Here is a 27,094-nt window from a genome sequence, read left to right as displayed (position 1 = left end):
AATTAAATAAAATAAATAAACATGACCCATGAATTTTACTTCTTTATTTGATTTATCTCTCTTTCGTAGCTTCATCTCTTATTGTACTTTTCTTTCTATCTCAATTTTCATCATCAATATCTTATTATTTTCATAAGCAAATTGCACCACGATAAAATTGAGAAGTTAAGAAACATTTTGGACTAAATAATTTTTTCTTTTAAGTGAGTTCATTTTTTACCCCTTTTTTTTCGAAGCAACATGTTTTACTCTTATATGTGGCTTTTCTATACTTTAGACATATTTCCATTTGTTAGAGATTATAAAATCATACTCTAATTGTTTATCAAATTTTTGTGTAAATAGAGCTATTTTAGGCTTTAAAGTTGGGTAATGGAAGAGCAATATTAAGAATATATTTTAAGGTAAAGGAAGTTAATCATTTAGAAGTGGTTAATTTTTTTAAAATATTGAATCTTGATTTTAAGATTTAATTTAGGGTATTCATAATTTTATCTTTTACTATATAAGACAGAGGCTGAACATTTAGCAAACACTATGATCATCTATATTGAAAGGGATATTGCAACAAGCTTTAGTTCTGATTAAATTATTGAAGATTTTAAGTTATTGAAAGAGCGTAGAGGAACACTCTGACTAAAGACAACTTTTACTTTTTTTAATATATTATTGTTGATGATAAACTTTATATTAAACTTTCACACACACACACACACACCCACGTACGCATGCACGCACGCACGTACACACACACACACAGGCACACACGCACGCACGCGCACACACACACACACATACACACGCATGTTGGCAAAAGCAATACAAGTCTAAATGTTGAAGCAAGATTTTGATGATGATAAAAGAAGCTTGAAAGCCATCTGGAAGTCAATATGAAGAACATGTGTTGTTATGTTTAAAGCTATCTTGTAAAGTGTAATTAGAATAGTTAGAATCAGTATTGCACAAAGAAAATTCTAGTATTTCTCGAAAAATCGAAGTGATAATCGATTATCACTTAGGATAATCGATTATCTGTTCAAAAATTTGTTTTTCATAAAATACACTGGAATAATCGATTATCACTAGTAATGAGTTTTGACCTAATTTCTGTTCAGCTTTTTGACCTAATTTCTGGAACCCCTATTTAAGAAACATCAGAGTTACTTCTCATTTACCTTTTTGAGAAGCTAGAGTGCTAGTGTTGTGACTGCAAGAGAGTTCTCTGAGTGTTCTCAAAAGAAGCTTTGAAAAACCTAGTGTGGGTAGAGCGATAACTTTTCCTGAGAGGTGTTCTAGGAGATTGAGTGTTGTTGTTGTTGCTGGTAGAGCGATAACTTTTCCTGAGAGGTGTTCTAGGAGATTGAGTGTTGTTGTTGTTGCTAGGAAAGCTAAGGTCAAGGTTCTCTGTGTGATTCAGAGAAAGGTGTTCATCTCTTGTGTGTTCAAGAGAGGTATTTTCTTTCCTTACTCTTTTACTATCTGATTGTAATATGTTATTTATTAGTGATTTAGTTAATCTCGTTTTTGAGAGATTAACAACTAGACGTAAGGTATTTTGATCCGAACCAGTATAAATACTTGTGTTCAATCTTCTTCTCTATCTCTTTATTTCATTTGTTATTGTGTTTACAGAAATTAATATTTGATTTAATCGATAAATTTTGGAAAAATTTTAAAGTATTAATTTTATTACTTAAAACCAATTCACCCCCCTCTTGGTTTTTGTCCAAACGCTTAAACATTCCGCTTCGTGATACCTACAACGCACACACGCACGCACGCACGCACGCACGCGCGCACGCACACACACACACACAGACACACACACACATATATATATATATAGATATATATATATATATATATATATATCTATATATATATATATATATATATATATATATATATTCTGGATTAGATTATCATGTGTGCTTGCTTTGAATAGAAAAAATGATGTCAAGAAATGAGAACTTTTTTTAATAAGAAAAAATAATTTAGGTATAAAAAAGAAAATTTGGCCCCTAAAATTTTTGTTCAAGTTCCCTCATTGTTCCTTCGATAAACCATCTTTGGGGAATGTGTTCGTCGAGGTTTTTATGAGCCCTAGGAAACGTCAATCAATAGCCGAGGTTTCTTATCCTTTGTATTTAACAGAAGTTTTAAAACCTTTGATAAGTGTTGTGGGTTTATAACCTTGATCACATAGCAACAGAGATTCACTTTGAGCACATTTGAGCCACATGCATTGCAGTACAACACACATGCAAACTCAAAGAGCAAAATCACCTCAAAAAGGGTAAAAAGTGAACTTATTCTATTCTTCAATCTAATCAAGTAGATGTGTAGGGATCTTTACTAGGAACAATCTTACAATCTTTGATCTTCAAAAAAATGAAGATTGAGGTTCGAAATATAAAGAGAAGGTACAACAGAATCTAGAAATAAAGTCTAAAGAGATGGTGACTTTTATAAAATAAACTTTAATTTATAGAAAATCTATTTATAGTTTCAACTTTTTATTTTTAAAATACTCTAATGTCATCTTTCGAAAACTATAGTTATTATTATTTGATACAGTTATGAATTAATAGTCGTCCATTGATTTGATACAGTTACTCATATGATTGATATGATTAATACTCATATGATTATTACTTTTTATGTAAATATTTGTATTAATTATTTAATTTGTATCCTTTATGGATTATTATGTTGTATCTATAGATAAGACTCTTCTTATCAGTAATGAGTTTGCTTCCTATTCTGTTATTCTCTATTCTTCCTTTCCTCATCCTCTCTTATTAGCTTTATTTTATAACAAACTTTCATTTATAGAACTTATAGTTTAAACTTTTTATTTTTAAAATACTCTATCGTCATCTTCCAAAACTACTATCCTTCTTAGACCATCTTCTAGATTCTTACAAGATGAAGAGATAATTAAATTATACATATAATCTAATTTTTATCGTCTTTGCAGACCTTTACAGAATTCAAAGTGATAGAACAAGATCCTGTAGACTCTATTTATTTTGATTAAATACTATTAAATAATAAATTATAAAGTATGAATATGATTCGTCTCTAAGGAGCAAGTTTTATACATAAGATTATGTGAGACATGGTATGTTGCACATGTAATTCTCTTTATTGACTATTGAGCAAGAGTCTCATAAGACAATTACACACGGTGTTGTGTGTTTAAGCTTGTTCGTACGCAAATCCACTAAGTATAATTTAATTTAATACTTACACAAGAAATGTATACTACTATATAATCTCATATTTCTTGCCAATTTTGTTTTGAAATTTTTTTCGTAGAAAATACTTACAAATTTTATTGTAAAAAAAATTGCTACTAATATTTTTGCAAAATATTTTGTAAAAAACACTTTTTGCAACAAATTTTATAGGAAATACTTACAAATTTTATAATTTTGTAGGAAATAAGTACACACGTAGGAATTACTTGCCAATTAAGATTCTTAGAAAAAATGACAGAAAAAAGTATTTTTTTTTTGCAATTTTTTTAATAAATTTGCAAGAAAAATCCCATGTAATATAATAATGTCTAGTAGTGGTATATTAAAATGAATATTGTTGGCCTTGAAGAGTAAAGTTAAGTCTTGAGAGAAGTTGTTTTAATGATAAAGTTTGATTTTAACGTTGAACATGTACTAGTGTTATAACTTTAATTGCATGTTTTTGAAAGTCTTACACAAATTACTCACAATATATAGTTTTAGTTCAGCACACAACCACTATAAAAATTAACCAACAAAAAATTGTTTGGAAAGATTAAAAATGTGAAAAATATTTTGTAATTGTATTAATCAATTAAGGTTTAAATAATTTTTTAAATTACTCTTTGAGATATTTCGGAAAGAATAATCTATTGTTTATTTTATTTATAGATTAAAACAAAAAAGTATAATAATGTGTTATTAGTTTCTAGAAATAATCAATTAACTTCTTTAATAATTGATTAGTTTTATTGTGAGAACTTAGAAAATAGTATTTTTAGAGTGATAGTGTTTTAAAATAATGAGATCCCATTATTTTAATAATAAAACATTTAACTACAAATAGAAATTTCATAAAGAAATCTCGTTACTTAAAAACATTTTATCTCTCTAGAAATCTCTTTCTTAGAGCTCTTCCCATCTCTCTAACATCTTTCTAAGTTATGTGATCAAATGATCATTTATTTGGAGATCAAAGATCGTCTGTGTGATCCTTACGACAAGATCTTCAAGTGCATCCGATCAATTTCTCCATTTGAGTAAGTTGATTTTCCAGCTTTTCCTTTTTGTAATTTTGAAAATCCTTGCATGTGTCTCTCTTTGAGGTCGCATGTTCTTCTTTAGTCTTCTGTTTGGTTCTCTATTAATCAATGGTCATGAGGATATGATCTAATAATCATTGTGGTATTTCTATGTGTTGATAGAGTTATCATGTGGCGTGGGGGAGGTTTTGATGTTGTTAGAGCCAATCGAGCTTTTCTCTAGGTAAGGGAAGCTAGTCATGACTTATTTTGTGATATTTTGCTAGTTAATGAATACAATTTGTTGTTAGGTCAATTTGAGGGATAAATTGCCTAATTGGATGAATTATGACATGATGTTTATTGCTGAAGTGATGTATGATTTGGTTGAAAACTTCATGTTATAATGATTGTGTTTGTTTAGTTTGATCTTGTAATGATTGAAGAAATTAGAATATGAGCAATTGACCAATTTGGTATGCACCTCAATGTTGTTAAAAGTTTTTGAACTAGTAAGAGACGAGTACCAAATTGAGCTATGAAACAAGTTAAATTTCTTCATAAAACATTGTGCAAATTTTGGATTTTTTATACAATGTTGAGCCTAACATGGTAATGTCAAGTGTCAGCTTTTACATGTCGATAGACGTTGAGCATTGGCCAAGTGAAGCTAAGTGCTGAAGACCTCTACAGATCTGGGAGCAATTTAATTCCTTAACGTTGAGCATTGTGTGCTAGCGCTGAGCGTTCATTTTTATGAGGCAAATGACGTTGAGCGTTGTATGCTAATGTTGACCGTCCGTTTTTACGAGGCAACTAGCGTTGACTGTCAGATGCTCTATTTTTTGTTTGATCTTCTGTTTAACTACTTTTTTTATGACCAGTAATTGGTAGTAAGCATATTTAGGGCTTCCTTTATTATAATTTGAGGTGAAAATGTGGTTGTGATTATATCAAATGTTAATTGGTATGTAATGATGCGTGAGCATGTGAAGTTGTGAGGTTAAATATTTTCAAAGGAAATTCTTTATGATGATATTGTTAGTATATGTCTTGATATGAGAGAATGACTAGAAGGAGGTATTCTAAGCTCTAATAATCATTCACACTTAAATATAGTAGAATGTGTTATGTGGTGAGAGTAGCATGATGTCCTAGTCTTGGAACATATTGGGCCCTAGGCATGAACAAGATTAATCTTGTGTGTGGTTGGGTGATAACACCTTGAGGCTAGACTCTGCAGAGTTTAGGAACCATCATAGGTGTATACCTCTCTTGTACCCTATATCAAAGGCATGTATCCGGATAATTGAGTTTAGTGTCAACTGCTTGTGTAAGTGTAACAGTGATATGACTTGTTTGGTAATTGTATTCTTTTGACATGATTTGATTATACATTTATATATGAATATGCTTTTGATACACTAGCTTACCTTATTTTTGTGTTTTTTTTTTATTTAGATTTGTTGTTTTTCTTTTGCAATAATCACCAAATGATGTGAACAGAGAAAGTAATAGGTGGGGAGACTCCTTTGTAATTGCGGTGAGACCGTTGAGTAGTTTAGGTTCCATAAGTTATGTTTAGTTGGTTTCCTTTGAAAAACCTGTTTTATTCTTGGTTTAGTTATTTATATTATATATTTAGTTATTTTTTTTAGATAACAGTATAAGTATTTTATACTTTCATAACTATTTGTTTTGTTTTATCGGAATATATAATGTTTTACTTAGTAATTTATACTATTAAATGATATATTACATTTATTTTCTGTAATAAATAAATTATTAACTCCATAATAATAGATTAAAACAAAAAGTACTTTTGACAAATATCAATTTTATTTTGGTATAGATATACTACGGTAGTCATTTTGGATCTTTACTTTCTTTGATATAGCTATTAGTAGAGTTATTTATGAACTAAAGAAGTAACATGTACCAAGATATTTTTAGACCTTTGTTTGCTATTGAAAGAATTTAATCATCATTCTTTTACCATGACTACTTGAATTAGAAAACATCTTAAAATTGATTTAAAACATGAAAATTCTTATCATTTGTGGTGAAATTTTATTCGAAAAATGAAAAGTAATTTAAGAAATGAACAAAATTATGATATCAAATTCTTTAAAGTAATTTAGCGTTTTATTAATCACATTAAACATCACTATGAAATATTAAGATACCTTATGAAAAATTATCATTTCAACTAGGTTGACATCTTAAAGTTTCATTAATCACAAGTCACTACATGAAAAATTTATAAAACCAGGAAAAAATATATATACAATATCCATGAGATCAAACCAAAATTTTGCACATAATAACCAACCTCCAAACAGTTAAATGATTTCTCAAAACAAAATCAAAACAAATACGGAAAGGTAAAGCATCAAATTAAAAAAAAATAAAAATCAAGTCTATTAACTAGACCAAAAAAGTTGTTAAAGTTACATTTTGAGATCAATTATGTCTCGGGATAAATTAAATTTCTTATTTTAATTTATTATTATTATTTTTTTAAAGTATTGATTATGGATTTTTTTAATGATTTAAAAAATATAAGAAGAATATTTAAATGATTAGAAAAAGTATACCCAGTACACAAATCTCAAACCCGTTCCTCCATAGATCTTTCAGGTTCTAATCGGAATTTACTTTACAAACGCAGCAACAGATTCCTCAAACAAAAATCCAACGTAGAGTTTCCTTTATTAACGAGAGTTTACTAAGAGGAGACAGCTGGAAATTGGTTTAGATTGAGGGTGAAGGAAAAACAGCACCAGATTTAGTTCTTCCCTGATTTGGCACATTCTGACAAAGGAATGAATGAATATGTATGTAAGTCCCACTTGAGTTAATGATCTGCCCATTTTGGAACCAAAGAAAACACTAAAAGCTTTATTTCCTGAAAAAGACTAGATACCCTCCTAATATTATATCACAGCGTTTTTTTATTTTTTATTTAAAGCACTTGTGTAGTTGATATAGATTTCTATAACACTATTTTCACACTACTTCAGGAATCCTGAAGAATGAAAAATAATATGTAAAATAAGTGAGAATAAGAGAGATTAAAAAACGAAAAATGTAACAAGTAGGGTAACTTGAAAATATAAACAAACGTACATGTAAAAACAATCATAGTTGAGTTGAATGCCGTGTACATTCTATACTTATTGTATGAGTTGAAATTGAAACTGAAATAACATTTAAATAAAGTTTAACATCAAATAATTTTAACCCTTTTGCTTTTTTCTCCAAAGAAATAAGTTTAACAGTTTGAAATTGAAGTTTTCTGGACACATATCTCCTGCTTGAAAACTACTATAATTAAATAAGGATAAAATATATTTTCAGTATTTAAATTTTGACATAAAATTAAAATTCATTTTTATCTAGAATTTTGATTATTAAAAATTAAAATTCATAATTGTCATAAACTTTGATACACCCTAAACTTAAAAAGTATAACTATTTTAGATATTGAAATAAGATGTCAAACAACATAAACAATTCAACAATTCTCAACAATTTAAATATCAGCATGAAAATAAAATATATGACACATTTAAAAAATTTAATATAGTTGAGTTAAAAAAGTTATATCATTATTTTTAAACTTTGAAAGTAAAAATAGAACGAAGGCTAATTTTGCGTTAAATCAATTCGGAATTATAACTAAAATTTGTCCTTCCCTGGTCTAACTCTAAAATGTAGGGATTTGAGGGCTTAACCCACAAAAGTCGGTAACTATGTAAATAAGCCCCTTTGGGCGGTTGTTTGAAACTGTACATTTCAAAATGCAAGAATTGTGAAACCTTAACCTATTAACCAATGATAAATATTATGAAAAGTTAAACCCAGTAACCATCAATTCATCATTACAAACACGGTTGGAAGGATACGACATGATCACTGCGACTTCGAGTAAGCTTAGTAAAGGATGGCTTACCCCGGGCTGTTCTCAAGGGGCCTGATCTATTCCCGTGCCTGATTGGCAAAGATGTCTCATCTGCATTCAAGCTTGATGTTCCCTTTTCCATTTCTAGCAGACCAGAACTGTACTCCATAGGGACGAGGGAAGATTCTGGTCCATAAGTTAATGTCGGGGTTACCCCTTCACCATCCAACCAACTGCTATCAGAAAACACAAGGTCACCTCCAAAATCCGATTCATGCCACAAAGACTCCTTCTCACTCTCATTGGTGTCGTTGTAGATCAACTTAAGAGCCTGCACAACTTCACCCATAAAAGGCCTTTGAGTGACCTCCGGGTGTACGCACATGGAAGCAATAGCAGTCACCTTTGCCATCTCATCCAAGTCATACTTTCCAGCCAAAAATGGATCCACCAGCTTTTCTAGATCTTCCCTGCATCTCAACAGTGGTCGAGCCCACGTTACAAGATTCTCCTCTCCTTGAGGTTGAGACATGTCCACTGATTTTCTGCCTGTTATAAGCTCAAGCAGCACAACACCATAACTATAAACATCACTTTTAACTAGTAAATGGCCTGTCATTGCATATTCTGGGGCAACATACCTGCCAAATGGAATAGTAGAAATTGCACAAGTTAAAGGCTAGGAATTTACGATGGCATGAAAAATATAACGTCAATCCACAGTTGAACATTATATAAGAATAAGACTCTCATGGAGAATAACTTTATGATGTTGATTGATGATGATGTTATCTAATATTAAAGAAATGGAAAACCATGCAGCACGAGTGTACCAGACACACACAGGACCACCCCCGCATGCTATGGCAGTCAGCTTCAAACCCAAGCCGTGAAGTGGAACTCAAAACAATGCTAAATCCAAATCCCACGGACAAAGTCTTAGAACATACCCAAAAGTACCCATGACCCTTGTAGAAATATGTCTATTTCCTTCACCTGCTTCTCTGGCTAATCCGAAATCAGAAATCTTAGGAGTAAAGTCATCTTCTAACAATACGTTACTAGCTTTAAAGTCTCGGTGAATTACACGAGGATTGGAATCCTCGTGTAGATAGGCCAAACCTCTTGCAGATCCAATAGCAATTCTTTTCCGTGCTTCCCAATCCAGAGGGCAGTTTTTCTTGTCAGCACCTTCAGGATCATTAACAAGAATTAAATTTGATTGATATAGAAAGGCATTATAAATTGAACAAATGGCACACCCCTCACAATTAAAGAAAATAAGTAATAATTACCATGCAAATGAGACTCAACACTGCCATTGCAAACAAGCTCATAAACCAAGCAACGCCTTCTCCCTTCTATGCATATACCAAAGAGTTTCACAAGATTACGATGATGCAAACGGCTTAGCATCTCAACTTCTGCAATAAATTCACGGTCTCTATTCTGACCATCCCTTGTTAGCAGCTTAACCGCTACTTCATTTCCATCATCCAATGTCCCAGAATAAACACGTCCAAATCCTCCTTCTCCTAATACTCTCTGAGAACTGAATTTATCTGTTGCTTTCTCAAGCTCAGAAAAGGAAAATGTTTTAATGGAGAGAATAGAAGCAGCAATAGTGGACACAAGGGACATAGATCTTGAGCTCATAATTCTGCCGGACAACATAGATTCCAAGCCTGCATAATCCATCCATTTATCACTTCAACTATGATACAGTTTACATAACGAAGTAAATGATCAAGACTCAAGAGTCCAAGACTACATAAAGAGGACTTCATTGTCTTGAATATGAAAAATGTTGACTTCACCAGTCTATTTGATTGCCGGTATATTCAATAGCCACCAAAAGTGAAGGGCATCTCACTAACTTATTGATCCAATAGAAATACTGGCGTCCTTTCAGTAGAAAATATGATATAGGGATATGTTACTTGAGTCAAAGTACCAATGACAGGCCTAGAATCCTTGAGGGACAAGCAGAGGACCACCAAAGGATTGCCTCCAAAGATTTTTTTTTTTTTTTCCAGTAAGAAAGATTACTCGACTAACCTTTGGAAAGTAAGTGCTATATCCTTTTGAAATACTAGTTATATTTATGGGGATAAGAATCTGTTTTACCATTATTATATAATGGTCCTCACGTAAATCACAAATATCTAATTTAATTGTGAGACAAAATTAACCACTTCATAAGCTAGGCAAACCTTTAAAAGCTAGTGTAAAATAATAATATATTTTACAAGTACTCTTTTCAAAGAAATAGAAATGACAATAATCTTAGTAAGCAAGACTTAGTGAACTGATAAAATAAAGTTGCAAATGGAATTGTACTCAACCTAACAAATGATATTTTAGGCATCAATTCAGTTGAGTATAATTTACAATAAATTGCTCACCAATCTAACAAATTGTTCCGATTCTATATAAGCATCTGAAAATTATTTTATGAAAATATTAACATACACAGTAAAGTAAAAAGCTATACCAGATCTCTTATTTAGATATGACGTGAGTGAAGGGCCGATGGCACTTGATGAGCTCCTAATTTTCCACCATTTCAACAAAATGAAAAATGCTCCAACCAAAACTAAAAAGGGTACAGCAGAACATAGAGCAATAATGAGTATGGTTTTAAGAGTCAATTTCTCATGCTCACTCATGACGGAAGCAGTGATTGGGAGAAAACCAACGGTTTCACTGGGCTGGGGACTACTCCCAATTGGATATCCAGGTGGCAGTGGTGATGGAATACCTGGATACCAACCGCATTAGTCTCATGCAGAAACATATGATAATGATAAAGTAAAATGTCATTAGAAAAAATGAAACTACTACCTGGATAAACAACGTACAATGTTGCATAATCACCAAAACGGCTCCTATTTAGGTGAACTTTTTTGTGCCAAAACCTCTCATACAACAGAAATGCAGTGGTATTGTCAAATTTTTCCCCAAGTGGAACCAAGTCGATATCAACAATGGTTCTCCACTGATTTTGATTGTCGGCACTGACACCTATTATCCTCACTTGGCTCTGCTTCAAAAATGTTCCAGATGCAACTTCAATCTCTAACTCAGCAATGACTGGGAAAACAACCAGAGGAGCTACACCCAGTACTAGTCTGACTTTCATGGGAAATATACAGCCACAAGGTGAACCAAAAGGAGTTGCAGTGAGTGGATCAGTACAGATTTGGCTACAAGCTGCAAGAAAAAATTTTGTATAGTGAGTGTATGGCTTTATGGTATAGTCATGTTAGATAACAAAGAGGTGGGGAATGCTGTTTCACAGAATTGTGTGCAATTTATTAAGAAAAGGGTTCAACTCGTCATTCATGCCAACTGAAACTTCGAATTTTCCATTATAGAATATCCAGTTCCACTCCAGTGTATTAAATATTTACTGAACCTTTCAGGCCAACCATACCTTAAGACAGAAGACTGAGAAACCTGAAGGCATCTTGAAATAACATTGAGAAACTAATACAATCCAAAATTTTCTTTTACCCCATTGCACTTTTACCCTTACGTAGTGAAGAAAACATCAAATATAGTAAATGTATTAATTTTCAAAAGAGTACTCAAGCATCAAAAACAAACTAGATCCGAAAGATTCTTCCAAATAATCCAAATTTTGACATCATGCCTATTTACACTATCTTACCATGTTTGACAGTATCATACATAAAAAGAAACAATTTTTGATTCCCTTCACCAACACACAATACAAAATATAGACGTAGAGAATTGTATGAAAGAAAAAAAGGACTATAATTACAGTATTGCATGAGCAGAAAAGCCATTGGGATTTTAGAAACCTCTGACCCTGGTAAAAGTAGTAGCAGAAGAAGAGTGTATAACATTCAGGAAATACCTGGGTCTTTATAAGGGGATGGAACCAAAGGATAAGGTTTACCACTGTGGTGATGATGGTCATCATGAAGAAGTTTTGGTCTTGGAGTCACAATAGGACCTACATAAGAAAACTAATTCTTAGTCTCGTAGTAAACATGAAGTATAATGACTTGTTGAAAAATATGACAGCTTACCTTGAGACAGAGATTGCCAAGAAGGTTTAAGTAACAATGTTTTAGCTTGTTCAGATGAAGCAAATAGGACATTCATAGAAAGCGAGTTCACTGCAAAAAAATAACCTATCACAGTGCTATAGATAGCAGCATAGTTAAATTTGCAGAGAACGTCAAAAGGAATCTCTTAAAATCATTTAAAAATAAATGAATTAGTCACACTCCTTCTCAAGTAGCCACCTCTGCCTAGTAGGCAAAAGACTTTCGTTTCCATTTAAAATCCTTTCCATGAATTCCAAAGTCATTTGATTTGAACTGGAGCTCAAGAATATAAAAGTAGCATAGGATTCATTTAGAAAAAAATCTATCCAATATTGGAAGGATTTTATACTACCATCTTATTTAATTTAATCTGGATTTAGTATTTTTCATGATCAAGAGCCTATACATTATGGCATATCCTCTAATTTCCTTTTCAATGCATTAATGGAAATATAATCAAGTATTAAATCTCCAACTGTCAGGTACACAACCAACAAGATGGTAAATGATCACAAAACACACCTATGAAAGGAATTTAGATAAATAACTGGAAGATCAAGGTGGCCTTCTCTAAGAAAATTGAATAAAACATGAGAGTATGAGACATAATTACAACCAATTTTAAGAAACTTAAATAAGAATACAAGAAGAAAATGAGAAAGTTTGTTCATAGGCAAATCTAATAATTTAAAATATATTCTGTTCAACAGCCACTGAATTACAGTTCCATCATTAAATACTCCAAAAGATGAAGCATTTTAAACATCATGTAACCATTGTCAAAAGATTAACTTATAATAGACTCGACATTCGAAAGGATTAGTGTTATTGAATACAAAGATATAAAACAATAGATTTCCTACATTAATTCACATTTAAATTTTCAAGTTTCCAGTGCTAAGTCATTGGTCTGCATAAAACACTACAGGGCAGATGTTAGCGAATGCATTTGTCAACTAATACTTCTTTGACTGACAAAGGTTGGTAGAGGCACATGACCGGAGAAGGAGGAAATTGTATGTTGACAAAGAAAAATGAGCCAAAATACAATGTGTCCTAAGTCTGTTCAACTGCACAGCAGATTCTGACACATCAACACAGACTTACAAGGCACACGCACACAACAGATCCCACATGTATAAGTCTTCTCCTAAAATTCCTAAATGAAAAAATAATACAAGGTGAACACATGCCCCATTAAGACAAAAACCACAAAAGACCATCGCAATATGTCTTAGACCAAATTAGAATTCAAATGGAATCCCTGCCCCAGAATGTATGACATTACATTCAGATCAATTTTCTCTAGAGAGAATGCCAGAGTTGCAAATGAAAACATTGAATTTGGAAATGAATTTATTTTTCTAAATATCTAATGCAGCAACATCGAACTGGTTTCAACTGGATACAGTCAGCTACATTCACCAAACCATAATGTTCCGTTGTGAATCATGGCTGCCTATTGACAAAAAATATTGCCCTTGCAATTCTTCTTAATGGTTTCACCTATAATTTTTCTCGGTCTTTTTCTACCTCTAGCAATAGGTAATTAGGGATACTCTCCATCTAATCTACTCTTCTAACTAGGCTTTACTTATGTTATGCACATGCACCCAATGATCCAACCACCTAAGCTGAGATGCTACCTTTTTTCAGCAACAGATGTATAGGCCAAATTCTCTCTAATGCATTCATCTTTAATCCTATCTCATGTCCCCTCTTCCAACTTAACATCTCATGGCTACTACGTCGGTTTTATTCTCTTGTAGGATTTGCACTGCCCAAGAATCAATTCCATGTAACAATGCAGGTCCCATAACAGGTACTTAATATATAACTAAATAGAATCCAAGGAGTAGGCATAAACAGTGATTTCATTTTAGTCTGGTCTATGAGAAGCATGCTAGAAATACTCTGACAAATTCTCAGATTAGTGGATGAAGAAGAAGCCAATATGATGAGAGATGGAAAATGAGCAGTAGGATCAGATAGAAGTGTAGTGGAATGCAGTCATAACATTAAAATACTCAATGATGTCCGCATGTAAGCCAACCCACACAGACCAAACTACTCTATTTACAAACATAGGCAACATTCAATATTCCCAGCAAAGCCTCATGAAAGAATTAGGTTTCATATATGAGGAGCAAGTATTACCTAGAACTACCGAATAATTAAATTATACAGCTGCACATCCAGTCTAACAAGAACTACATGTAAACACTAGAAAGCTGCTCAAGACAGAATAATCAAGAAGAAAAAAATTGACCAAAAGTTTGAAGAAACCAACTAATTATTAAACAAAACATGAACTCCCCAGTTAATCAATAGTAGTACTAATAACTTTCTGCTACAGTTTATTAGGTGCTGTCAACATCAACCCATTCAACGACCATCACCCTATAGCGAAAATACACTAGGTAACTTATTGTTACAATTCACCAATTTCATTGTCTGTCACATGTCAGCTAATGTGCAAATGTTAGCTTGACATGCTACGGCTCAACCTCAACAAATTAATTCCTCAATCTTCATAGATTTCCTTCCACTGTTATACACTCTCCCTGGTGTAACCATTCAAAGACCCTGCAAAATTGAAAACCAACCTCTCCAAGAAATTTCACGCGACAGAAAACGACAAAAGCTCGTGAAATCGTTGCTCGCTATTCATGAGAGGAAAATAGTAGCAGCATGCGAATTGAGCAGTGAGCAGCGTAAACAACAGGAAGAAATCATCGTGATTGATACCTTGGAAAGAGAGAATCAACACATGAAGGAGAGCAAGGATGAACACGGAGGAGGTTGACATCAAAATCATCGTCAGTAATTGAACTCGCAGAAAGTCTTTATCGTCCAGCAGTTACAGTGTACACAGCAGCGGCATTGGAGTGCGTAAGGATGTCGAAGGAAGCATCAGCATGTGAATTGGAAAACCTAGAGGAGAGAGAAGAACGTAGAAGACGACGGTGGATTGAGGAATGCGAGCAAAAATATGAGAGCACCGATAACACGCCGCATGTAGGAAGAAGAAGAAGATTGTTGAGGAAGAAAGGTAGAGAGAGAAATTTGAGAGAAAGAAAAATGGTGGAAGAGAAGAGAAGAGAAGAGAATTTTGTTGAAATGGTGAGTGAATGAGTGAGTTTATGCAATTGACGAGAGTTGATGGAGTAACACGAGTTTGTGTTGTGTTGTGTTGTGAGTGAGTGTTGGAGCCATAAACAACAAATGGAAAGCCGTTTCATGGCCTATTTGAAACAGTTGTACTTTTCTTCATAGGGTGACGCAATTCCCTAGAGAGAAGTGATCCAATATGACGCGGCATCATGGAAGAAGGTGGGCCTCTTTTTTCTCAACTCAAATGCATCTTTTTCATCTGATTAATCAAATCAAAATGCTCCCAATTACGAAACCATATGCTGTTCTTCCTGGTTTTGGCATATTTTAGAGTTTTTTAATATTATTTTCGAAGAAAATATTAATTACTCTTTAAAGCCCTTGTCTTTATCCTTTCATCTTTTGTATTAGTTTTATAATAATTGTTTAAGTTTTTTTTTTCTAACTAAAATAATTTCATTTAATATTTCTCATTGATTTGTAAATTTTCTGTTTTTTCGTTTTTTATTTTAATGTTTATTTTTTTTCTCTGCTATTAGAACTATTTCCGCTCTCCTTACATTTAAAAAATTTTATTTCATTTTGACAGGTAAAAAATATACATAAAGAAATAAAGTTTTATAAAGATACAGATGAAATAATTAATTTATATGTGTGCATTTATTATTATTATTTAAAATGATTGAAAAAATATATAAATATTTTATTAAAAGGTATAATTAGTGATTTAGTATTCCAACATTTTGATTAAGTTCAATTTGGTTCTCATACTTTTGGTTTGTTCAATTTAGTATCCTAATTAACTAAAAAAATTCAATTTGGTCTTCTCCGTTAGGTTGGAGTTAACACCGTGTCCGTCCAGGACACGTGTCAAGCCGTGAAATTTTTATTTTTTTTTATTTAAAAAAAAATTTATTTTAAAATTTTTAATTTTTTTTCAAAAAATTTAAAAACTCTCACGTGTCAGTTTACATCGTGCCACATGGCAGCTTACAATCATCACACATGGCAATGATAATAGTTGTTTTCAATTTAGTCCTTTATTTAAAAATTTTTGGTTCAAATTAGTACACTTGCAAACATTGTTTTGATTTTGAAAAGCAAAAATCATCACACAGGTGTGAAAATAATCTAGGTTTTTTTCCTCCTTTTATATTTACTTGTGATATTTATTATGAGATCATAGCACCGAACATATTGATTGTTTTTTTTCTCTCTTTTCCTTCTCTTACACTAAAGCTCGAACTCGTCATGGCACTGTATGTGCATGTTCTAACTATCATTGTTTTTATGAAATTGTCTCTTATAATATGGGTTTGTTATGTCAAAAGAAATGGTTGGTTGTGTAATATAAGGATTTGGGATGGGCTTTATTGCCATTAATATTAGATGCAAGTTGCATATGTTTTGTTGGCATAAAAGGTGTCAAATAAACATAAACCTTATATGTATATATAAATCTCTGCATTTGAAAGCTTTTTTTGGTACGTTAATTTATTAATCAAAATCTTTTATACTTCTTCCTTAATTTGTATCGGAATGCGAGTGTTAATTTTAATGGCTAATATCATATGTTGCTTGTATTGGATGTTTCAAAATAACGCACAAGATACACACTAAACATGAATATTGGAATAAAGAATTTTGAGATAGCTATTGAATAATAAATATGTCTACGCATTAACTGAGAAAATTTTATTTTTGTTTGGTGATATTCTTTTCTAAAAGAGATATATAATATTTTAAAAAAATTATCAATTATTTTTTTTATAGATATATTGCATGACATTAATTATCCTTTTAAACCTCAAATTTGCTTGATAATTAAAATTTCAAAATTCTCATTAATTATCATGTTGAGTCTTAGACTTGCTTGATAATTAAAATCTTTCAAAATATTTTCATAACATTAATTATCATGTCAAGTCTCAAACTCGCTTGATAATAAAAATTTTCATAACATTGATTATCATGTCAAGTTCTAGACTCGCTTGATAATCATTATTTTCATAGCTTTAATTATCATGTTGAGTTCCAAACTTGCTTGATAATCATTATTTTCATAACATTAATTATCATGTCGAGTCTCGCACTTGATAATCATAATTTTCATGACATTAATTATCATGTCAAGTCTCGGATTTGCTTGATAATCATTATTTTCATAACATTAATTATCATGTCGAGTATCAAACTCGTTTGACAATCATTATTTTTCATAATATCATGTCGAGTCTCAGACTCACATGATAATCATTGTTTTTTATAACTTTAATTATCATGTCGAGTTCCGAACTCGCTTGATAATCATTCCTTTTTATAATTTTTTCATAGTTTTAATTATCATGCCGAGTCTCGGACTTGTTTAATAATCAAGATTTTTAATAACATTAATTATCATGTCTAATCTCAGACTTGCTTGATAATCATTATTTTCATAACATTAATTATCATGTCAAGTCTCAGACTTATTTGATAATCATTATTTTTCATAATATTAATTATCATGTCGAGCCTCGGACTCACTTGATAATCATTATTTTTTATAACATTAATTATCATGTTGAGTCTCATACTCGTTTGATAATCATTATTTTTCATAACTTTAATTATCATGTCGAGTTCCAAACTCACTTGATAATAATTATTTTTCATAATATTAATTATCATGTCGAGTCTCATACTCGCTTGATAATCATTATTTTTCATAACATTAATTATCATGTCGAGTCCCGAACTTGCTTGATAATCATAATTTTTCATAACTTTAATTATCATGTCGAGTCTCGGGCTCGCTTGATAATCATTATTTTCATAACTTTAACTCTCATGTCGAATCTCAAACTCGTTTGATAATCATTAATTTTAATACTTTTTAGTTATCTTGTTGGGTCTCAAACTTGTTGTATAATTACTTTTTACAACTTACAAAACCTCTTCAAAATAATTCAAGTTTACAAACTCTTCCATCTTTTCTAAATAGTCTTTTATCTAGAACTATGTGATTCCTGATTCTCCATTCCGATTGGAGATACGTAGGAGCAAGGTCAATCCTTGTCGGGTTCACCTTCCCAAAATCACATCTTTTACAATAAATTTTTTTATCTAGAATTACATGATCCCTGATTCTCCATTCCGATTAGAGATACGTAGGAGTAAGGTTAATCCTTGTCGGATTCACCTTCCAAAAATCACATCTTTTACAATAATTTTTTTATCTAGAACTACGTGATCCCCGGATTTCCATTTTGAATGGAAATACGTAGGAGCAAGGCCAAGTCCTTGTCGGGTTCACCTTCAAAAAAGTTAAAATCTTTTCAAAATCCTTTTTCAAAGTCTTTTATTTAGAACTACATGATCCATGATTTTCCATTCTGAATGGAAATACGTAAGAGCGAGGCCAAGTCCTTGTCGAGTTTACCTCCCAAAAATTTAAAATGGTTTTAAGATCTTTTTCCAAATAGTTTTTTAAGAACTACGTAATCTTGATTCTCTATTGCGAATGGAGATACGTAGGAGCAAGGTTAATCCTTGTCGGGCCCAACTAAAATTTTTAACAATATTTTCTTTACCAATTTGTATTTGTTTGTCTGTTTGATTTTTTTTGGGGGGAAAACTAATATTTTAAAAGTTACATTAATTTTGCACACTTAATTAAAGGGAACCGTCTTTGGACGAACGATGTGGGGTGCTAATACTTTCCCCACACGTAACTGACGTAATTCGAAGACTATTCTTTTTAAGGTTTTTCTATAGTTTTCCTTAATAAACTATGGTGACGACTCCTCTGTATTTTAAAATAATTTTTTCGTCATCCCGTCGTGACCTCGGTTGCGACACTTGCTACATGCACTTATCATTCTTTTGTGTAATCACAAACATTTACCAAATCATCTTATCAATAAGAGTATCCAATTCAAAACATTTTAAATAGTCATTTATCAACCAAAATTCAACAACACAGAAGTCCAAGCATTCAAATGAATTTTCTATCAACCATAGTCCATGTCCAAAACTCAAGATATTATGACCACGTCACTTTCACATCTAAATCAACTATCTTAAGGTTGTATCAGAAGCATAAATAAGCTTCATTTACCTATATTGCTTATTTTTAAATTAGGTTTAATTATGCCTTTGTCCCCATTTTGGAGTCAAAATCTCAAAATGGTACCCAAATTTTTAAAAGTCTCAAAATAGTCCCCTTTTTTGTTGAAACGTCTCACGTTTGCCTTTTCCGTTAAGTCAAGGTTGACGCCATTAGAGGGAGTGTCACGTGTCAGTTCCTCGATTTTTTGAATTTTTTTTATTTTTATTTTTTTCGAATTTTTTTAAAAAAATCAAAAAATTGCCACGTGTCAAGATGTCATCGTGCCACGTGGCAGTGACAGAGTGGCAGTGACAGTGACACGTGTCAGTATTATGCCAGGTGTCATTTTCTTAGTCTCAATTTGGTCCCTTTATTTTAATTTGTCTCAATTTAGTCCTAATTTTTGTAAAAATGAGCAATTTTGTCCCTCTTCAAATTGAAACAAAATTTAATTTTATATAAATGTTATACAAATATTTTTATTAAATTTGATATTTTTATTCAAATTGATATTTTTATTATATATTTTTAACATAGCTAAGTTTATTTAAAATTATGTTTCATATTCAACTTTACTTAAAATTGTTTTCAAATTTTAAATTTATGTGTTTTATTGTAACATGAACTAGTTAATTTATGAATTTTTTTCTATTAACATTATTTTCTATTAACAACTTTTAAACTATTTTAAATAAAGTTCAATGTAAAATATGAATTAAATGAACTTAATTTGGTTAAAAATATTTACTTGAAATATCAATTTTGATGGAAATATTTGTGTACATTTATATAAAAATTAAATTTGATTTCAATTTGGAGGGGGACAAAATTGCTAATTTTTACAAAAATTGGGACTAAATTGAGACAAATTAAAATAAAGGGACCAAATTGAGACTAAGAAAATGACACGTGGCGTAATACTGACACGTGTCACTATCACTACCACGTGGCACGATGACAGCTTGACACGTGGCAATTTTTTGATTTTTTTAAAAAAAATTGAAAAAAAAATTGAAAAAAACGAGGAACTGACACATGGCACTCCCTCTAACAGCGTCAACCTTGACTTAACGGAAAGGGCAAACGTGAGACATTTCAACAAAAAAGGAGACCATTTTGAGACTTTTAAAAATTTGGGTACCATTTTGAGATTTTGACTCCAAAATGAGGACCAAAGACATAATTAAACCTTTAAATTAATTTCCAAAATTGAAGTAAGATGACTATTCCAAAATGAAGGAACCTAGAGCAAGGTATCCAAACATAACAAAATTTAAGTATATTAAACCAAGTTGAGAGGATCACCTTTCTTAATTAACTCCACTAAGATTGATGATAATTATAAGGAAAATTAGAGAGAAGGAATCTCTGGTGTAAGTAGAAACTTATTTTGTTTAAAGATTTGAACAGTTAGAAACAGTCCTTGGCTCCTCAACTATTGTGAGTTGCAATCATATTATATAAGAGATGAAGATTGGAGGTAAAAGTATGTAGAGAATAGGGGGAGAGAAAAAGGGAAATGAAAAAGGTTGGGGGAGAAAGAGAGAGTTATAATTATCCCTAACAAATCAATTCTTTGTCCTAAAAAATTATTTTAATAAGAAGATTAGGATGTGCATCATCACCTATAAAGAATTCTAAAGGTCTTCTTCTTTGATCTGTATAATATTTTTGTCTACTCAAAGATGTTTCCAATCTTTCTTGAACCATCTTAACCTTCTCATTTGTCTATTGTATTAATTTTGGTCCAATCAACACATTTTCACCATCCTGGAACCAACATAAAGGTGGTATGCATTTCAATCTACATAATGCTTCAAAAGAAGTCATCCCTATGTTTGCTTGGTAGTTTTTATTATAGGTGAATTCTACTAAAGGTAAAAGTTCATCCCAATTTCTCAAATGATCCATCATACAAATTCTGCGAAAATCCTTTTGTGATTGGATATTTCTCTATAATTGTCCATCAGTTTGAGGATGATATATTGAATTGAGTCTGAGTTTTATTCACAAGGCTAACTAAAGGATTTGCCAAAATCAAGAATCAAATCTAGGATCTTAGTTTAATAAAATGTTTGAGGTATACTATGTAATTTGGCTATCTCAATTATGTAAATCTAGGCCACTTCAAAATAAGAATTTTTAAATCTAAAGGTAGAAAATGTGCAATCTTCATCAATCTGTACACAATGATCCAAACTGAGTCATGGTTCCTCAAGGTACATGTTAAATGAGTAACAAAATCTATAGAGAAACTATTTCACTTCCACGCTAGAATGTTTAGTTGGGTTAATTCTGTCATTAATGATCAATCTTGAATTTTTGACAACTTAAACAAGCAACTAAAAACTTTGCTACATATTTCTTCACGTGAGGTCACCAATAAGATTTTTTGAGATCTTAGTCATATTTGGATGCAAACTGAACTTACTTTTATGACCCATAACTAACACCATCTACTTTAATTCATCATCTTTTGACACATATTTTGTTTCTAAACCTTGAGATATCATCTCCTCCTAAAGAGAATTGTTTAGTTTTATTAATATACAATGATATTCTTCAAATAGGTCCAGTAATTGCTTCTCCTTCGTTTCTCTAGAAACTCACTAGTTATAATAAGCATATTACAACTACGGTGATCTAAACAATACCTCCAAATTCAAACTACTAAAATTTTCAATCAACTCCATCTCTTTAATCGTATGTGTTCACATTTGTATCTTCTTGGGACTTAAAGTATCCATAACAAAATTTGTTTCACCCGAATGATACATTAGTTGAAAATCATAATCTTTTAAAATTACATTCATCCTCCTTTTCTCGCATTAAGCTCCTTCCAATCAAACAAACCCTAAGCTCTTATCAAAGTGAGATCCACAAAAAAAATGTCTAGATTTTTAAAGAAAAAATGACTATTGTCAATTCTAAATCATGAGTTAGTCAATTTTGTTCAAGTACCTTCAACTGACAAAAGACATACACAACATCTTTCATATTTTGCATTAGAATACATCCTAGTCCCTCCCTGATATGAAGCATCATATAAAACTTCAAAAGGTTGACTTGTATTAAGGATTGTTAACATATGGTTATTAGTTAGCCTTCTTTTTAAATCTTCAAAGCTCTTCTCACTTTGCTTTGTCTATGCAAAAGGATGCTATTTTCTATTCATTTGAGTCAAAGGAACCACTATTTTACAAAAATCTTCTTAAATCTCATGTAATATCTTGATAATCCCTTCTAAATTTTGTAACAATTTTAAGAAGTTGCCATTGAAGAACAACTTATACTTTAAAAAGATCCACTAATGTTTCTTAAGTTGAGATGATGTGCTTGAAAACTTGTATTTATAACATCTAAAAGTCACACTTTGAAAACTTGGCATATAACTATTTTTTTCCTTTAGAGTGTTCAAGACAATAACAAGATGTTTTGCTTGTTCTTCCCACGTACGAAAGTGTATCAGGATATCATTTATGAATACTACTATAGACTTATCAATAAAGGGCTTGAGGATTCAATTCATATAATCCACGAAGATATTTGGAGCATTGGTCATACCAAATGGCATAATTAGGAGTTCATGGTGACCATAGCTTGATTTAAACCTATTTTTTAACATCTTCCACTTTAACTAAAATTTTGTGATAACCTAGGTGCAAATCTATCTTGGATTGGAAAAGTCAATTGTCCCATACAACTAATCCATTACATAGATACTCAACCTCTCATACCTAGCTTTAGGAGCTTGTTTTAAACCATATAAAGCTTTATTAAGTTTATAAACATGATTTGGATGTTTTGAATCCTCAAAACTAGGGAGTTGTTCTACATATACGTCTTCCTTGATAAAAACATTTAGGACTGCATATTTTACATCCATTTGATATAGTTTTATATTACTATATGCAGAAAATGAAATTGATATGTGAATAACTTTTAATCTAGCAACATGAGCATAAGTTTTAATATAGTCAATACCTTGTTGTTGAGAGTAACCTTTAGTTACTAGTCTACCTTTGTTTCTCACAAATTTAGCTTGCTTATCAAGCTTTTCTTTTTTTTGTATATCCATTTTTCTCCAATGATGCTTTTACTTTGGGGAAGACTCACCAATGTCCAAACTTTATTCTTTTCGAATTGGTCTAGCTCCTCCTTCATTGCTAGTATCCAACTTTCATCTTCTAAAGCTTCATCTATATTTCTAGGCTTAATTTGAGATTAAATTGCTTCATGATTTTTGAGCTTTAATCTTGTTGTGACTCATTTTTGGGGATCACCTAGAATGTCTTCAATTTAATGGTATTTCTTTATGTGTAAGGAGGATTCCTTTTCTTTAGTAGGAGTGTTTGGTCCTTTTGATGAGTTATTTTCTGCATTTACTTCCTCCTCGTCAAGTGAGGGATCGCCTATTCGGGGAGCGTCTAATGCAAGATAATTTATAGTAGGTTTTATCACAATATTTTTTGTAATTTTCATGTTAAAACTAGAACATTCTTCTAGCTCTGATAATTTCTTATCAAGATTATGATCGTTAAATTTCACATGTATGGCTTCTTCCATAGTACACGTTCAAAAATTATACACTATATATGCTTTGGACGTGTTTGAATAGACAAGAAGAATACCTTCATCACTTTTGGAATCAAATTTTCCTAGATTATGTTTTGTATTTAATATAAAACATTGAACACCAAAAGGATGAAAATATGAAATGTTAGGGTTTCTATCTTTCCACAATTCATAAGGAGTCATTTTAATCAAAGGTCTTATGTAGACTCTACTATGTAAATTACAAGTTGTATTAATTGCTTCTACCAAAAAAATATTTAGGTGTGGAGTTAGAATATAACATTGTTCTAGCCACCTCTTGTAAAGTGTTATTTTTGCTTTCCCCTACACCATTTTGTTATGGTGTTTTTGGAGTTGAAAAATTATGTGTAATACCAAAACTTTCAAATAATTCACAAAGTTTTTTTTCATTTTGAAATTCTCCACCTTGACCACTTCTTAAAAAAATTATTGTTATACCTTTTTCATTTTTCACTTATTTAATAAACTTGTAAAATATTTTATAAGATCCGTCATTATTTCTTACAAATTTAACCTAAGTCCATCTAGTAAAGTCATCAACAATTACCAGACCACACCTTTTGTCATTTAGATCAATATGAACAGTTTTAAAGGTATTTGTATTGAAACATCATTTATGCTTTTAAAAGATCTTTTAACTGGCTTGGCCTTGACACATGATTCACACAAAAGATTGTCTTTGAATGATAAATTTGGAAAGCCTTTACAAGGCCTTGTTTCTTGTGCTTTGAGAATTGTCTCAAGCTTATGTGGCCACACATTTTGTGCATAGCTAGTGACCTTCCTGTGTGGTCATTAGGAAATACACCTTTTGAGTTGTCAATTCATCCATGTCAATCTTATACAAGTTTTCTTGCCCTTTTTACGATAAAAAGGTGTGTGACATTGTGTTTATTTATAATACATTTATCTTTATCAAATACTACATCACAACCATTGTCACATAATTGGCTTATGCTCAATAGGTTATCATTCAACCCATAAACTAATAATACATTAATAAATTACAAAGAAGGTTTAAGGCTCACTTGTCTAATTCCTATGATTGTACCATGTTGCTCTTCTCCAAACATAGTTGTCCTCATTTCTTTGGTTAAAGGCCTATGAATATAGATTTTTCTCATATAATGTGTTGTGAGCACCCACTATCAAGGTACCATGTCATGGTTTTTTTTTTGTTGGGTTGAATATATATGCAATGGGAATTATCTATGACTTAGGTACCCAAACTTCTCTACGTCCTTAGAGGTTAGTTCTTTTGCAGAACACTACCTTTACCAAAGTCAACTCTTAATTTATGCTTTATATACAATCCCTGTTTTGTTATGTGATTTTCTGGAGCTTTAACGAAGTACATTTAATGATTTTTCATTTGAATTAGCTCGTGTTAACAGTTTCTTTGTGGCTGCATTTTTCGCCTCAACTTCTTCTATTTTATTATTATCCATTTCTATGGGTTGTTTACCTATATTTTTCGAAGTTAGAACTAATTCCTTTTCTAGTTCCTCATTTGTTTTATCATGTTCAACTAGTTTCTTTTTTAGTTCTAACTTTTTACTACTTAGGGTACTATTTTCTGCCTTCAAATTCTCATTTATCTCATTTGCTACTCTTAGTCTGTCTTATAGTTCTTTACACTTTTATTTGGTATTTCTCTTTAATGTTTTATACATTTTTATGAGTTTAACATTATAAGAAAAAAAATCATTGTATGCTTGTCTAATAGAGTCAAGGTCAAAGAAATCTACCTCTTCATCATCAGAGTTGTCTCATATGTCATTATTCGCATTTGTCACGAAGTCGGTGTCTGTTTCTTCACCCTTTGATTCAAAACAATCCATGTCCTCCCATGTAGCCATGAGATTTTGTTCTTCTTATATTTTTCCTTACTTGTTAGGTCAAGACATTCTGATATGCAATGACCTGGTTTCTTACATTGATGGCATACCACCTTTTCTTTGTCTTTACTTTTGAGTCTCTTGCTTTTACCATAGTTAGGCTTTTTCAAATTTCTCTTAAATTTCTTTGTTAGGAGATTTAATTTGTCATCTCCTTTAGAGTCAAAATCAGCTAAGCCTTCGTCTAATGTCTCCAAAGCTTTGGATGACTTGCTTTTCTTACCTTTTGCTTGGTTTTAAGAGGTAGAGTTATACCTTCGACTTCTTCTCGCCTCCTTGTAGAATATACTTATGAAAAATAAGAATCCCTACAAGTTCTTTCAAAGACATCTTCTCAAGGCCTTTGGAAGCACTTAGAGATGTATCTTGGGCTCTCCACTTTGGTGGCAGAGTGCGCAAGATTTTATCATTTACGTCATAATTATAATATATTGTTCCAAAAGATATTAAACTATTAAGTAGAGTTTGTAAGAGTTCAATCATATATTATATTGATGCATTTTCTTCTATAATAAAATTTTCATAATGATGCATCAAAATGGTTAATTTACTTCTTCTTACCTCTTTGGATCCCCAATGAGACAAGGCTAAAGTATCTCACATTTCTTTAGCTAAAAACATTGCATGTACTTTAGTAATTGGTTCCTCAAACAAGACACAAATTCAACAATGCTTTAATTTTGCATTTAACTGATATACATACTTCTTAGCAATATCAAATTTATTTACCTCCTAGTAGTAATTATCCTTTATCATCTGATAAAGGGGAAATAACTTTCTCGATGATGTCAAGCAAGTCCAGATTCTCAGCTTCTAAATATGCTAACATTTTAATTTCCATAAATCATATTTCTCGCCTCTGAAAAGTGGAGAGTTATTCGTTTGTTGATTGTTTCCTTCCATCGAATTTGTTGGATAAATAATATCTTTTTTTAAGATGTTGTGGTTATAGAAGGGGGGTGAATAAAGCCTGAAAAATAACTTCAAAAACTATGCGCACAAATATAAAATTGTAAACAAATTACCCACTTAAAGTAAAGAGTAGGAAAAGAGAAAATGCACACAACAAATTTATACTAGTTCACCTCCACTTGAGGCTACATCCAATCTCTTAAGCAACCTGCTTAAAAAGTTTCACTAGCCAACAAC

At 31.4% G+C, this 27,094-nt stretch overlaps 1 protein-coding gene across 1 annotated transcript; it reads right to left on the bottom strand.

Annotated features, from left to right (window-relative positions):
* Positions 1-7,937: 7,937 nt before the first annotated feature.
* Positions 7,938-15,462, bottom strand: LOC114194063 (receptor-like serine/threonine-protein kinase ALE2). Its single transcript, XM_028084106.2, has 8 exons — positions 14,996-15,462; positions 12,227-12,316; positions 12,052-12,150; positions 11,013-11,381; positions 10,663-10,929; positions 9,464-9,853; positions 9,119-9,359; positions 7,938-8,809 (listed from the first exon to the last, which is right to left on the bottom strand). Exons 1-8 carry the CDS (start codon positions 15,063-15,065, stop codon positions 8,149-8,151), a joined length of 2,187 nt encoding a protein of 728 aa, XP_027939907.2. The 5' UTR covers positions 15,066-15,462; the 3' UTR covers positions 7,938-8,148.
* Between the last annotated feature and the right edge of the window lie 11,632 nt (positions 15,463-27,094).

The sequence above is a fragment of the Vigna unguiculata genome, chromosome 8 (assembly GCF_037176805.1).
Source record: "Vigna unguiculata cultivar grain cowpea cultivar isolate G323 ecotype 2 chromosome 8, ASM3717680v1, whole genome shotgun sequence".
NCBI lineage: Eukaryota > Viridiplantae > Streptophyta > Magnoliopsida > Fabales > Fabaceae > Vigna > Vigna unguiculata.
Note: the sequence above shows the minus strand (reverse complement) of the source record. Positions and strands in the feature narration are given on the sequence as shown.

Excerpts from the sequence above, each read along its gene's own strand:
- LOC114194063 (XM_028084106.2), bottom strand. The coding sequence starts at position 15,065 with ATGATTTTGATGTCAACCTCCTCCGTGTTCATCCTTGCTCTCCTTCAT. Across the intron at positions 12,151-12,226 it reads TTGGCAATCTCTGTCTCAAG|GTCCTATTGTGACTCCAAGA; the intron begins GTAAGCTGTCAT and ends TTTCTTATGTAG. Across the intron at positions 9,854-10,662 it reads ATATCTAAATAAGAGATCTG|GCTTGGAATCTATGTTGTCC; the intron begins GTATAGCTTTTT and ends TGGATTATGCAG.